The sequence below is a fragment of the Marmota flaviventris genome, chromosome 10, assembly GCF_047511675.1.
Source record: "Marmota flaviventris isolate mMarFla1 chromosome 10, mMarFla1.hap1, whole genome shotgun sequence".
Lineage (NCBI taxonomy): Eukaryota > Metazoa > Chordata > Mammalia > Rodentia > Sciuridae > Marmota > Marmota flaviventris.
In genome coordinates, this window is record NC_092507.1 from 120,900,298 (window position 1) to 120,916,161 (window position 15,864).

At 46.4% G+C, this 15,864-nt stretch overlaps 1 protein-coding gene across 1 annotated transcript; it reads right to left on the reverse strand.

The window, feature by feature from the left end:
- Nucleotides 1–7,958: 7,958 nt before the first annotated feature.
- Sprr4 (small proline rich protein 4) lies at nucleotides 7,959–8,180 on the reverse strand. Its single transcript, XM_027953717.2, has one exon. It carries the CDS (start codon nucleotides 8,178–8,180, stop codon nucleotides 7,959–7,961), a length of 222 nt encoding a protein of 73 aa, XP_027809518.2.
- Nucleotides 8,181–15,864: the final 7,684 nt, after the last annotated feature.

Here is a 15,864-nt window from a genome sequence, read left to right on the forward strand (position 1 = left end):
GACTGGGGGAAATCACACAGCTAGGAAATGAGAAGCTGGGGTTCAGTTCCACATTATCCGACTGCAGAGTCCTTACTTCTTTCACAAAATGAATGAGTGAACAGCTCCCTTGCACGTGCCCAGGCCTGGTCAGTTTGCCTCTGCAGGTTCCTGGCCCAAAGAGAAGGTGGCAGGGGATTTGAGACAGTCGGGTTTGGAAGGGATGCTCAGATGGGGCACTGTTGTGTTTCAGGGGTGGAGAGGATTTTCTGTGCAAATGAAATGGTGAGAATTGATGGTGGAAGGAAAGTGTCATGAAATGTCCCTCCCCGGTGGAGTGCTTAGACACACTGTCATTAGAAAAACAGTGATTTTAATTTTATTGATACATGGTGGGATAGGATTTGAAGATAAAATGGGGGTAGGAAATTAGTGAAGAGATGGTGAGAAAAATCACTTAAGTTCATTAGAATGGAAATGCTGCCTAGGTACTTTTGAACTTTATATAATCATTTTCTAAAAATAGAAATATATTATTGTACAGGAAAATGTGCATGAATACAGCTTATTAATTTTCAAAAAGTGGCCACATCCATTTAACTAGATCCCAGATAAAGATCAAACTTAAACCAGCTCCCTGTAAAGAGAATCTTCTAGTCATTCTGATTTTGTATAATGGAGTCATACAATATGTGCCTTTAATTCCTGCTTCCTTTCTTTTAGGATTAGTTTGAAAGATTCATCCCTTTATATGTTGTAGTTTGTCTAACCTCATTGTCCTTGGGTATCTTATGAATATATCACAATTAATTTGTGTTTCCTTCTGTTAATGAATATTTGGGATATTGTCAACCAGAGGTGCTACAAATACTGCTATAATAAACATTTTCATACAGGAAATTTTAGCAACCACGTATATACATTTCTATAGTGTATATATGATAGAAATATAGTAGTGAAATTGCTGGAATGTGGACACGTGTGCTCAGCTTTAGGAAACACTGTGTTTTGAAATTATGTCCAATTTACACAGCCATCAGCAGTTCCCGAAAGTTCCAAACTACCCATGTCCTCACCAATACATGGTTTTGTCTTTTGGGTTTTAGCTAATATATTGACCTGTAGAGTAGATCAGAGTTCCATGCTAAATTGCATATCTTACATCAATTTAAGCATGATTGGACATCTCCATAACATAATGTCTTCCAAGACATGGAAATGGCGCATCTCTTTTTTAGTTACCTTATAGTTTTTCTATTTAATATTTTACATTTTATTAAATTTACTTAAGGTTTGATACTTTTAAAATGGTCTCTACTTTTACATAGGGGTTTAACTAACAAGACAGTTCACAACTCTTACGTACAGCTCCTAGGTAGTGTGTGTACCATTCACAAGTTTGAGAACTTTTCCAAAATCCCAGGAAACCCCATCACATCCATTTCCAGTCAGTTCTCTCCCAACAATGGCGGCTATTGGGGTTTGGATCTGAAATGCTCCCCAAAGGCCATGTGCTAGAAGCTGGGTCTCTAGCTGATGGTGGCAGAAACATGAGGAGGTGGGGCCTGGGAGGATGAAGTAGGTCACAGGCAGGAGGGGCGTGCCTCTGATGGGTTCATTCTTTTCCTGAAACCTCCATCTCTCTTTCCTGGCAACCATGAGGGTGAGCATCTCCACTCCACTTTGTGCTCCCCATTTTGGCCTTTCCAAAGGCTCAATATGACGGTGCCAAATGACCCTGGACTGAAACATCTGGAACCATGAGGCCAAATAAATATTTCTTGCTCTAAGTTGATTATCTCAGGTATTTTGTTACAGTAACAGAAACTGACTAACAGAAAATTGCTACCAGGAATGGGGTCATACTATGGGGTCATGCTGTGATGACATCTGATCCTATGTTTCAGAAGCTCTTGGAATTGGTTTGTGGGGAGAGTTTGGAAAGGTTTGGAGACACAGGCTGGAGAAGCCGTAGAATCGTACACAGAGCTTAAAGAACAATTCTGATGGATGCTCAGAAGACCAGTATGCTGATAGTATTGCAGACAGTAAAAACTGTGTTCAGGAGGTCTGGATGGGAAAGAGGCCCCTGCTGGGGATTAGACCAGCGGTTGTTTGTGCAGCGTTCTGACAGAGAACTTGTGTAAGTTTAGACTGTGACCTGAGACTTTGTGTGAAGTTGAATTTGAAGGTGCTGGACTAATTTATCTGGCAAAGGAATTTTTTTTAAGAGAGAGGAGAGAGAGAGAGAGAGAGAGAGAGAGAGAGAGAGAGAGAGAGAGAGAGAGAGAGAATTTTAATATTTATTTTTCAGTTCTCGGCGGACACAACATCTTTGTTTGTATGTGGTGCTGAGGATCGAATCCGGGCTGCACGCATGCCAGGTGAGCGCGCTACCGCTTGAGCCACATCCCCAGCCCATGGCAAAGGAAATTTCAAGGCAGCACAGCATTCAGGCTTGGCCTGGGTATTTCTGTCAACTTTTAGGCAGACTCACAGTGAGTAAGAAAGAGAATGGAAGCATTTAAGAATTTGAAGTTTGGCCAGAAAAGAAGTTCGTGAAAAGTTGGGATTGCTAAAGAGATTAATGCTATTTAGAAGCAAAGGACTTTTCTTATTTTATGTAAATTTTTAAAATTTATATATGACAGCAGAATGCATTATAATTCTTATTACATATAGAGAGCGCAATTTTTCATATCTCTGGTTGTATACATAGTATACTCACACCAATTCGTGTCTTCATACCTGTACTTTAGATAATAGGGATCATCACATTCCACCATCATTAATTACCCCATGTCCCCTCCCTTCCCCTCCAACCCTTCTGCCCTATCTAGAGTTCGTCTGTTCCTCCCATGCTCCTGCTCCCTGTCCCACTATGAATCAGCCTCCTCATATCAGAGAAGACATTTGGCATTTGTTTTTGGGGATTGGCTAACTTCACTTAGCATTGTCTCCTCCAACTCCATCCATTTACCTGCAAATGCCATGATTTCATTCTCTTTGGTTGCCGAGTGATATTCCATTGTGTATATATGCCACATTTTTTTATCCGTTCATCTGCTGAAGGGCATCCAGGTTGGCTCCACAGTCTAGCTGTTGTGAGTTGTGCTGCTATGAACATTGATGAGCCAAGGACTTTTCAATGGGACCCTGGAAAGATGCCTTGAGGGCGCCTCAGGAACTGGCCAGAGGCCACCCATCACAGGCTCAGGGGTGAAGAAAGTGCAAACCCCTTTGAGAGACCTTGCTTTAAGGAGAGAGCGCTGGGCTGTCCTGTTTGCCCAGGGCCACGAGGGAGCCCGTCTCCCACTGGAGCCACTCGGGAACTTAGAAGCTGCTGCGCCTGTCATCCGAGTGGACCCACCTCCCGCTCCTGCTGTTGGGGAACCTTGCTATCCCGCCTGCATGGTCCTGGTTTCGCAGGGGTACAGAATCCAAGAATTATCGGGTCCCGGAGGCTCCCACTGAGATGTCAAAGGAAGTCCCGGGGGATAAGGCAGCAGGTGGCAGGATGGGAGTCCCCGAGAGGCAGAGAAGCAAAGGATGAAGGTGTGAGCTGGGGACCCCAGCAAGTTGGAGACACTAGGAACTAGAACGTCTGCTGAGGATAGCCGGAGGCCATGAGCAAAGCCAGCCCAAAGGAGTGGCCCTGTGACCTGGCCAGCAAGGCCACTGGGGCTTCAGGGCTCCCATTAGACCACAGATGCTGGATTTGGGTCTTGCTTTGGTTTGACCCTTTCTTCATACTTCCCTAGTTTTTCTAGTATTTTGAACCTAAAGGGTGCTGTATTTTTCCATTCTCCCCTTTTCTAATGGGAATGTTTACCCTGTGCCATTATATTTTGGAAGTATGTCATTTTTATTTATTTATTTTTTTCTTTTTACAGGGGATCATAGCTGAGAGCTTGCTGTAACTCTCAGAGGAGAACTTGGACTTGGCCTTTCCAGCGATGCTTGAGCAGTACGACTTTGGTTGTCATGGGGAGCCGCCTCAGAGAACGCTCTGAGTCCTAATTCCAACAACAGAGAGCTCTGTTTACCTGGCTGGGGACTGTCACCCACCGGTAGAGACTGATGCCCTGTGGGAGAGCAGCAGCTTCCTGACTTGCGTCTTGGGAATTTAAGGATGAAAACCACAACTTGTTTAGGGTCATGCGAGCAAGCCAGTCACAGAAGTTAAGACAGTGACTAGTGGGACCTAAGCAGGACCGGAATTTTCCCGTTAGCAAGTTACAGAAGCTAAAAAAAGAAGCAGTTGGCTTAATGGTGTCTCAGGTCCAAGCAAGGGTTGGACAACTGTATCCTGAGTTTCAGCTGAGTGGGGGGCGATCATCTGTTTTAAAGTCCTGTAGACCCAAACCCAGGATGTAGCTCGCCACTACCGCCGCCATATCCAAGAGCTGGGCACATTCTGTGGGGCACAGTTTTTAAAAGAAGACAGCTCTCACTTCCATTTATCAGAAATGTTCCTGCCGGTCCCTGGTCCCAGGAGCAGTGACAGTAAGCTGGAGTCCAGAACAGCGACAACGGAGTCCCCACGGCCACACTTTGTGTTGGCATAGCCACACTGACTCCATCCCACATCCCAGTAGTAGTGACTTCTTTGATGCTTGCAGTTCTCTCCTTTACTCATCATTTTACTCCCGACATCTGTAAGCCCTGTGTCCGCGTGATCAAGCTAACACTTTTACTGTTCCCGACTATCCTGACTTAACCTTGTCTACCTCTATATTAACCCATCAGCCTGTACTGATCTAGAACTGTGCTGCCATGCTGACGTATCACCTTTCACTGCTTCATAGCTTTTTCCGGTGGCTTAAATCCTGTGTCTTACGTGATTTCATTACTTACTTAGGCTTACTCCTGATGAGCTTATCTATGAACTTAGGTCTACTGTTGCTTATCTAGGTTATCTTACCTTATTCCTATGATCTATAACCTATGTCTATGACTTATGGATTATATTGATCAGTTCACCCCACAGCATAGTGACCTTGGAGATGGACTTAATGCATTTCAAGTGTGAGACAGACATAACTTTTGGGAGCTGGGGGCGGGGGGGGGGGCAGAATGTTATGGTTTGGATCTTAAATGTCCCCCAAAAGAACATGAGCTAAAGGTTTGGTCTCCAGTTCAAGTTGCGGTTGGGAGGTAGTAGAAACAGGAGTGGGGTCTAGTTAGAGGGAGTGGGAGACGGGGGGGCCATTCCTTTGCAGGTTTATTTTGTTCCTGGCTCCTGTCTGTTTCTTTCTTTGCTCTCTGGCCACCATGAGGGGAGCACCTCTGCTCTACCCTGAGATCCCTGTTGGAATGTTATGCCTTAACAGAGGCCCAAAGCTCTGTGGTCAAGGGATCATGGGCTGAAGCCACGGGAATGTGGAGCCAAAATGAATCTTGCAGTAAGGGTCCTCCACAGTGCAAACCCAGAGTTTCACTCTTGTGCTCTGTCTGTAGTCCACAGCTTATCTCTGGATCCTCAGGACCCCAGGTAAGAGCAGAGAATTCCCAGCTTTGGCCCAGAGGTACACTAGAATGCTATCTTATTCTACTCAGACACACTTCTTTCTTCTGTACTTTTAAAAAGCATTTTTGTGCCTTTGGGGACAGTAAGATCCATAAATTCCTTATGCTTCGAAGGGTTATAATGTAACAGGAGAATTAAACATATAAAATGAATCATAGTGAAAAATAATCATATGCTTAATTACATTAACAAAATTTCTATGAAGTGTCATGAAAGCTTATGGGAGTTATTAGTTCTTTCTAAAATGTTAAGTGAGTTTCTATGGAAATATTTGAACCAAAATCTTATAGCTAAAATGATACCTTAAGCAAGAAAGTGGAGAACTGGTATTCTACACCGAAGAAATGGCATGAATGAAAAATATAGGCATCAAAAAGGAATGATACACTTGGAGAACAGTGGATTCCTTGGTGTGGCTGGAGGTGGTGTGTTTGGGTCTTACAGGGGAATTTTGGTGTAGTACAAGAGTTTTTATGCTTTAAAGTACACAGAAATTGGGGGAGAATTTGTTTTGAGGCGGGGTCTCAAACTCCTTGGCTCAAGTGATCCTCTCTCCTCAGGTTTCTGAGTAGCTGGGACCACAGACACTTGTCACCATGTGCACCTAGGAGAGCCCTTAAGTTTTCTTTTTGGTCAATGAAGGAGTTGAAACAAACATTCCTTTGTGTTCTGACCATATTTACTTTATGTGCAAGGGAACCAGGTGCCACCTCTCTCACCACAGGCTCGGGTGGGATTTCGATATAAGTCAGCGTGGTCTTGTGGACCCTAGAATGATGGAATCGCATGAGCAGATTTCTTGAATGGGTAATCACAGGTTCCCAAAGAGATGGGACTTTGTCCCTGGCCATTGGTGGGGAAGCCTTGGTATCTTTCTCTCCCTACGGAGTGAATAACCCGGGCCACGGGCAATGCAGAAGCTTTTTTAATTTTCATTTTTTCCCATTCAAGTCTGTCCAAGTAGCTGAAGCTGTGTGAATCTGTGAGCTCTGGAACACAAAAGTCTGTGGGAGGACTCGCCAGGACTTTCCTAGGAGACACAGCACTAAAAACAACGGGACGCAGACCTGGTCGGGGCTGGGAGGACGGGAGGCCCCAGTCTTTGACCGAGGGGAGCTATTTCAGGATGTGGGGATTGGGATGCAGAAAGACTGTCCAGGATTTCTTGGGGTTAGAGACATGCATTTCTGAGCCTTATTTGTTCTTGGGTGCTGGGGATTGACTCAGGGCCTCCTGTATGCCAGGAAGGGCTCCACCACTGGATCACATCCCCGGCCCGTGAATCTTGGATCTGCAAAGTTGGGTGTTCCTGCTTAATGTCGACACCCCCTGAGTTTGAAGTAACTATTAGTGAGGAATGTCAGCCATGGAGAGTGATTTTTAAGGGGAAATGGAGAAGGTGGTTAGTAATTGTTTTTGAGGCCGGTTGTTAAAGAGGCAGTTATTTATTAGGGGTGTTGCCAGTGGTGGCAACTAAAATCAAAGTAAGCAGCTCCCAAGAGAAGAATAGAGCTCAGAGGGCAAGTCTGGCTGTGTGTCTAGCTGTCCCTGCCCGGGCTCTCTCCTTCAAAGGCGCGCCTCTGTTTACACCTGGGAGTAAAACTAGTTTCATGCTAGGGTTAGGAAGGTCAGGCTCCCAACTACAAAAATAGGGCATCTGTGAGGCCAAGCTGCTCAAACCAAGCTCTGCATATTTGAACAAACTCTGGAGAGAGATTTTCCTGTATAAGAAAATGACTCTGACTTTCAGAGAGGAGCCTGAGATTCAGGACGGATTGTCTCAGGATAGCTCTGGGAAACCAGCCTGGCCCGAGGGGAGAACTGAGCTCACACTCATCTGTAACTGGAGACGTGTCGGATCTGACCTCCCCACGGTCGTTAGCAGAGTAAGTGTGCCCGGGCGGCGGCGCTCTGAGCTCCCAGGAACACTCCTCACGCACTCAGTTCCCCAAATATTACTTCTGGGCCCCAGAGTGGGAAGGGTCAGTCACCCCAGGAAGCAGACAGATTTACCACGTGAAGCACAATTTATTAGCAGGTAAACAGAAGAGAAGTGCAGGCAGGGGGCATTGGGGACGGTGTTGAGGAGGAAGCTATGCATCCACTCTGACGGACCCTCCCTCTTGTCAGGGTAGAGCCCCAGGAAAAGCCCAGACAGTTTCCTTGCCTTGGGAGATGGAGGGGCCACAGGTATGGCCAAGCTGGGGGCTGGAGAGGAGGAGGTCCTTCTCAAGCCCACCTGGGAGATCCTCAGGGTGGGATACAGAAAAGGCCCCGGAGCCCAAGAGGGGCTCATGGTGAGAGGTGCAACGGGAGGACCTTCTGACAGTGGTTCCTCGGACCCCAGGTAGGAGGAGGAGGGGGGATCTGGAGCTGGAGGGTGAAGAGCAAGGCGGGGGCCAGCCCCCTCGGTAGCCTGGACGGCAGCAGGTGGTGGCCCCCACCATCCTCACTTCTGTTTACTCTTGGGAGTTTGCTGGGATGAGGGGCTCTTCTGCTGGCTCGTGCCCTTGGGTGGGCATTGCTTCTTGGCCTGGGGAGCGCACGGATCCTTGGTTTGGGGTGCACAGGTCTCTTGGCATTTGACAGGCGGCGGCTGACAGGGCCGCTTCACCTGCTGCTGCTGGACCTGCTGGGGTGGGCAGTGCTGCTGCTGCTGCTGCGAAGACATGGCTCCAGGAACAGGTGAGTCTGCAGGGAACCCACGGAGGGTGCATGAGACGGGCGCCCTCCCTCGGTCCTGCCTGACACTGGGAGGGGTGCTTTCCTCTCAAAGGCAGGGACGTGACCCATGATTAACTCCCCGAGGTGACCAGTGGGTTGATGGACACGCCACCCACTAGGTCCTCCCCCTCCCCCCTCTTCCTTCTCCTGGGCTGTTCAGATTTCCCATCTTCCTGCGTCCTCCCATGGACTCCGGATTGAACTGAGCACGTGATTTGCTTCTCAGTCTTACGGGAAATAAGGTGTGGTGGGGGACTGAGGATCAAAGGAAGCCCAAGCCTTTTGAAAGTCTAAGGAGCGAGATTTTCACTGCTGGGCGGGTCGACTGGCCACCTTGGACAGTGCAGATGGTGGGTGTGTACAGGAAGGGAGGGAGGGATGAGGAAGGAGGCAGGGCAGTCTCTGTCTCAAAGGGCAGTGTGAAGGTGCGCTAAGCTGGGACACAGATGCCTGGGTCCCAAACCCCAGTCCGCCCCTAACGCACCTCGGAATGATAAGGGGAGTCACTGGACATGGCTGTCGTATGGAGGTCCCAGTCCTCCACGAGAACTGGGGACCATGAGGGCCAAATAGAGGCAAAGTATCCGAGGAGGGTGTTTTAACAAGAGACAGCTCTGGCCTGGGTTCCCATGCAAACCGGCCAGTCGCTGGCCGCGGGTGCCTGCGGGCACTCTGCTTTCTCTGGACCTCTGGGTCCTTAAGGAAGAATACAGGTTGAACATTCTCTGAGGCCTCCTTAGTTCTAACGAGGCTCTCTGGCTTTCTCTGTAGGCAGAATTCCTCATCTTACAAATTGGTGATTATAAATGGGAAGTGTAGGCCCCATCAAGTCGCGGGGTGGCAATTGGAATAGTGAGGTGTGGGGGATGTGCAGTATGAAATGCAGTGTCCAGTATGACTGCTTTTGTAAACCTGAAAAAGCAAAGTTTGAAGCTTGCAGCAGGGCCCAAAGGCAAACCAGGGGATGGGAAAAGTCCAGAGGGGACTCAGAGTTGTGACAAAATGCTGCAGCCCTGGCTACCACCCTCTTCATGAGAAAGATTCTCTTGCTAAAGAGTTAAGCCCCGGATCAGGAAATGTCATATCTAGCAATGGTGTGAAAGGACCATTTGGATTTCCTAAGTAATAATTATTGTCACCTTTCTGTAATTGTCAAAAGCTTTGTCACTTCCTTGATTACCCAACAACAGGAGAGGAGCTTGGCCTAGCGGCTCAAAGCAGTTCAAGGAGAAGGAAAGAGCCCACAAATCCCAGGGAACAGGAGCAATCTCACTTACCAGAGGCAGCAAGGCAGACCCCGGAGAGTAGGTGAATGCAGATCCAGGGCAGCCACTCCTGGAACCCTTATAAAGGCCCCCGAGCTGCCCCGGGCCCTTGGCGTGGCCCGATGACCTGCTCCCAGGGAATTCCTCACCCACTTCTCCCACCTGCACTTCCTCAGAGACTTGCTTTACTGGCCTGTTTTGATGCAAACCACCCACCAGATATTTCTAGCACTCTGGGTCCCTGAACCCGAGCTGATCAACCCACCAAAAGGGTTTGCTGAACTCAAGATCTTCTTTAAATAAAGCAAATCTGAGGAGCTGTTGGTGAACTGAGAGAAGGAAAGAGAAGGGGAGGGGGAGGTCTGGGACAATTGTGCCAAAGATAGAAACTGTGTGCCTAGCAGTGAGACGGTACTTACCCATTATTTCATTTTGTCTTTATAACCCCTTTAGACAAATTCTATTGTCATCATTTTGCAGATAAGAAAATTCTATTGTCATCATTTTGCAGAGGCTGAGAAAGATCACACAGGTAGTGAAGAGCAGAGGTGGGATTTGAGCTCACATCTGCGTGATTCAAAGAATCCAGATTCTTAAACATTCGTCAACGCCTTAGCCACAGGTGACATCTATCCCCTCTCCTGTCCCTGAAACACAGTGCCTTTATGTTTCCGGACCCAGAGGGACCACTTGCATATTATTCTATGAGGCCTCCCTTGTAGGGAACAGTATTAAGTGACCCTGTAGCACACGGTGCTCCTGTCCTCCCCAGGGAGGAAGGCTGCTGAGGCTATTCGGGATGGCCAAAGAGGGTGGGATAGGACTTGACCTCTGTGGTGGACTCCTCAAATGAGATATAGGACATCCAGTTAAATTTGAATTTCAGATAAGAACTTTCTGAAGAATGTCCCAAATAATGCGTGAGTCATCATTGTACTGGAACATTATTTGTTGTTTATCTGAAATGTAAATGTACCTGAAATAGAAATGTCTCTTTTATTTGCTCTTTTTAGATACACATGACAGTAGGGTGTATTTTGACATATCATACATGCACGGAGTATGACTTATTCTAGTTCAAATCCAATTCCTGTGGTTGTACATGATTCTGGTATACACATATGAACATAGGAAAGTTATGTCGGATTCATTCCACTGTCTTTCCTAACTCCATCTCCTCCCTTCCCTTCATTCCCCTTTGTCTAATCCAATGAACTTCTATTCTTCCATCCCCCTTCCCTTATTTTGTATTAGCATTCACATATCAGGGAGAACATTTGACCTTTGGTTGTTGAGACTGGCTTATTTCACTTAGCATGACAGTCTCCAATGCCATCCATTTACCAGCAAATGCCATAATTTCATTTCTTTTTATGGCTGAGTAATATTCCATTGTGTATATATAACACATTTTCTTTATCCATTCATCTGTTGAAGGGCACCTAGGGTTGGCTCCATAGTTTGCTATTGTGAACTGAGCTGCTATAAATATTGATGTGGCTGTGTTACTGTAGTGTGCTTATTTTAAGTCCTTTGGGTATAGACTAAGGAGTGGGATAGCTGGGTCAAATGATGGTTCCATTCTAAGTTTTCTGAGGAATGTCCATACTGCTTTCCAGAGTGGTTGCACCAATTTGCATTCCCACCAGCAATGTATGAGTGTACCATTTTCCCCCACATCCTCGCCAATTTTTATTGTTGCTTGTATTCTTGATAACTGCCATTCTGACTGGAGTGAGATGGAATCTCAGTGCATTTTAATTTGCATTTCTCTAATTGCTAGAGAAGTTAAATATTTTTTTCATATATTTGTTGACTGATTATATTTCTTCTTTTGAGAAGTGTTTGTTCTGTTCCTCTGCTCATTTATTGATCATGTTGTTATTATTATTATTATTATTATTATTATTATTATTATTAGGTGTGTTCTGAGTTCTCTATATATCGTGGAGGTTAATGTTCTATTTGAGGTGCAGGTGGCAAAAATTGGCTTCCATTCTGTAGGCTTTCTGTTCATATCGATTGTTTCCTTTGCTGGGAAGAAGCTTTTTAGTTTTATACCATCCCATTTATTAATTCTTGTTTTTACTTTTTGGGCTTTACAAGTCTTTTTGAGGAAATCAGTTCCTAAGCCAAATGATGGAGAGTTGGGCCTAAATTCTCTTCTGGTAGGTGCAGGTCTCTGGTCTAACACCTGGGTCCTTGATCCACTTTGAACTGAGTTTCATGCAGGGGGAGAGATAGAAGTCCAGTTTCATTCTACTACCTATCAGTTTCCCGTTTTCCCAGCACCATTTGTTAAGAGGCCGTCCTTTCTCCAATGCACGTTCGTGGTGCCTTTGTCAGTGTGAGAGAGAGCTGCAGTGATGTGGGCTGTCTCTGGGTCTCCTGTTCCGGGTCTTCCCGTCTCTTCTGGTGCTTGTGTGCCTACAGCTCTGTGGTGTAATTCAAGGTCTGCTATTGTGAAGTCTCCTGCTTCACTTTTCTCGTGAAGGATTTCTTTGACTCTTCTGGCCTCTAATTTTTCCAAATGAATTTAATGCCTGCTTTTTCTAGTTCTATGAAGAATGACATTGGAATTTTAATAGGAATTGCATTAAATATGTATAGTGATTTTGTGATAGCATGGGGCAGGATGGCCATTTTGACAATATTAATTCTGCCTATCCAAGGACATGGGAGATCTTTCCATGGAAGGTTCTATCTTTATTTGCTAAACTTAGTAATCCCCAGGACCCTACTCAGGTGGCGGGAGGGAACCCAGTTCTGCCCTTGGCCTTCTGGCCTCTGGGAACTAGGAGGGCAGGGCTGTCTGGGAGGCTGACCCACCTTTGGTCACTGCCCCAAGCCTGAGGGTCCTGCCTAACAAGAGGCCATTCTTGTGCTTATTTCTGTCATCTCCAGAAAAATAGAAAGATGCCTGGGAAATGGTAGGAGTACCTTAAAATATTTTCCAAAGCATTTTTCAAACCCTCTGCCTCATTTAAGCCTCATGACAATTCTGTTGTGTCATGAAAATCTGATTTTACAGTTTGTAAAAACAGACCCAAAGAAGTTAAGGGACCGGCTCAACACCTGGATGAATGACCCAGGGCTCTCTCATCGCCACAGTGGACACGTGACTGTCGCTGGTAGGAACCAGGACTAATAAGCTTTTCCGAGATTTCTGTCATATGTAGACTGAATATTCCTACTTCTCAGGAATAACCTCACTTAAAAACAGACTCTTTCCTTAATTTCTCCCTGGAGACTAGACCTCCTTCTCCTCCTCCCAAACCTATCAACATTAAGAATGGAATATTCTGGGCTCCAGATTCTGGACTCTGAATTCCATCTCCAGCCACCTCTCCACCTGCACCCCAACTTCCTCTCCACCTGCACCCCACACCTCCGCCCTCCCACTCCGTGCACACTCTCCTCCAGGGAAGTATACAGCAAGACAGACTTGGTAAACACTCAGACTGTGGACATTCACAGGCTTGGCCCTTAGAAAACATCAGTGTGCATGTTTCACGTATGAACAAACGGGCAGCTCCCTCCCCTGTGTCTCATTCAGCCGCGTTGCTTCTCTGGAATAAATTGTAGTCCTCCTAATTTTCCCAGTTTGATCACGGGCCACTTACTTTATCAACAGACAACTCTGGCTTAGAACTCTGGCTGGTAAGAGAAGCTTAGTTTTCTTGCTCCAGGGAGGTCCAGAACAGAGACCTAAACATGGTGACCTTGAAGGGCCATGCTTGCTAGATGTAAATATCCCAAACACAGTCAATCTCATGGGCATCCCATATGTTACATCTTTTAAAACCTTGGCAGTCAACTTCCCTGCTGGTCACCTTATCCTCATTCTATAGAGAGGGAAGATGACACTTGAGCAGAGACTTGCTTTGCCCAAGGTCATGCAAAGGTCAATGTCAAAGCTGGGTTTGAATCACAGTCTCCTGACTTTGTGGCTCTTTTCAGCCAGTGGAAGGGCAGCTTCTTAGCAGAAGCTCCATGAGGACAAGGTGGGAGGTTGGTTCTAGCGGACTCTTCCTCTTCCTGCCTCCATCTCCCTCCCGCCTGCCTCCGTGGCACTCAGGTAAACCTGTCCCCTGACTGATCTCTCTCCCCACACTATCAGGTACGGGTGCATTTTTACTAGTCATTAATAAAGCACCTCCAAATGCAGTGTTCACAATACTCTATGAAGGAAGCTTCCTGTATTCTATGAAAACCGGCTCCCGTGGTGGCTTTATCCCGAATTTCACCGCGAGGGCTGCCCCGCGTCTCTTCAAGCTACAGTGGCTGGATTCCAGGCACCTTAACTGGCTGGGTCAGTGGATTATTCTTTCAAAGTAGGAGGGGAGACTCGCTGGCACCCCTCAGATCACCCCATCTGAATAACCCCTCCAGGCCGGGCGAGCCCTGGGAAGCGGTGGGGAAAGGTGACTCCCGTCTCCTCTCCCAGCCCCACCTGCCACGCCTGGTCACGAGCTGCTCGCCTGGCCCATCTTGAGTCCCGCCTGGGCTGCTCTCTCATGGTCAAAGGACCACATAAAGCCACACCAGGAAACCAGCCTCTGCCTGTGCCTGCTTGAGAGCGGGCGCCTGAGAACAGGTGTGTGCCTGTGACTCCATCAGGGCCGGGAGGGCACAGGTGAGTCTCCTTCCTGGAGGTGAGTCAAAGCTTGAAAAGCCCAGCCTCACCCTGCAGGTAAACAGTGGAGTGGCGGGGAAGCAGGGACCTGGGGCCGGGAGGCGACCCACAGAGACAAGGAGGACCACTTAACCTTCCACTCCATTTTGTGCGACTCTGGTTTTGGAGAAAAGGTTGTTGAGGGCTTCATGTGGGGACAAGTGGAATCCATTGTGCTATTTCTATGAATAAAACAACATAAACACAAACAAGGAGAAGGAAAAGGAATGCTTTGGGTTGATGAGAAGGAGGGTTTTTATTTTTGTTTTGTTTTGTTTTTATTTCTTGACTAAGCCATTGTTATTGGTACATTACAATTATACCTAACAGTGGGACCAATATGCTGTATTTGTATGTGCACATGATGTGATTTGATCAATCTCATTCTCCAGTACCTTCCCTTTCCCCCCTCCTCCCTCCCACTGATTCCCTTGCTCTGTGGATTGCCCTTGTATTATCATTATTTGGATTAGCGCACTGTAATTTATATATTTCATTGTAGCACATTTGCATATGGATATGGTGCAGTTCAGTATATTCCGATCCCTGGTCCTTCCCCATGTCCTTCCCTCCTTCCTCTCCTTGGTCTCCCTGCTATTTTTCTGAGATCCTTTTTATTCTCTATCTTCCACATATAAGAGAAAAAATTCAGCCTTGACTCTCCTTACCTAGCTTTTTCCACTTAGCATGATGTTCTCCAGTTCCACCCATTAACCAGCAAAGGACATAATTTGGGGCAATCATCAGGTATAGTAATTGAGCTAGGGTTGTGGCTCAGAGGTAGAGTGCTCACCTAGCATGCATGGGGCATTGGGTTCCATCCTCAGCACCACATAAAGTAAAATAAAGACGTTATGTCCATCTATAATTAGAAAATAAGTTAAATAAACCAAAAAAACCCCAATAATTTTTGGTTAGGATGTGGGGGAAAACGTAACATATTTTGGTGGAACAGCAAAGTAGCATAACCATTTTGGAGAGCAGTACGGAGATTCCTCAAAAAGAATAGGAATTAAAGTCACCATATGATCCAGCTATCCCACCCCTTGATATTTATCCCAAAGAACTAAATTCAGCCTACTACAGTGATACATGCATACCAATGCTTATAGCATCACAATTCACAATAACCAAGAAGTGGAATCAGCCCAGATACCCATCAACAGATGAATAAAGAAAGTGTGGCGCACCTGCACAATGGGGTTTTGCTCAGCCCTGAGGGACCTTCACGGGAGGAGCACTGGGCTTGGTGGAGAAGACAGTGGGGACTTGGGGCTTCCAGAGCTCCTGCATTTTAGCTGCTTGTCTAGCAAAGAGAGAATGTCAGATTGAGCTAGCGGCAGCTCCTTGTTATAATTGTGATCATGCTGCCTTTGCTTCATCTTAGTTTCTGGCTAATTCATAACGAATGGTTATGTATCATCCATTAGTGATGATCCTGTCTCCAAATATCCCAGGGAAATTCAACCTTCGGGAACCATCTCAAATGTGTTTCTTTCTGACCCCTTTTCCTAATCTTTATCAACAGATGTGCTTTCCTCTGCACAACCCTTGCAGATCTTTGTTGATACATATTTGGAGCACTGTGCCTAGAATGTTTGATTTGGGGTGTATTATAAGCTATATAGTAGACTTAGCATCAAACATGAGTTCCTTGATGGCAGGAGATGTTTCACCCCATCACGTGTCCT

Bases quoted from the DNA above. Each gene is read 5' to 3' on its own strand.
- Sprr4 (XM_027953717.2), bottom strand. From the start codon at position 8,180: ATGTCTTCGCAGCAGCAGCAGCAGCACTGCCCACCCCAGCAGGTCCAG.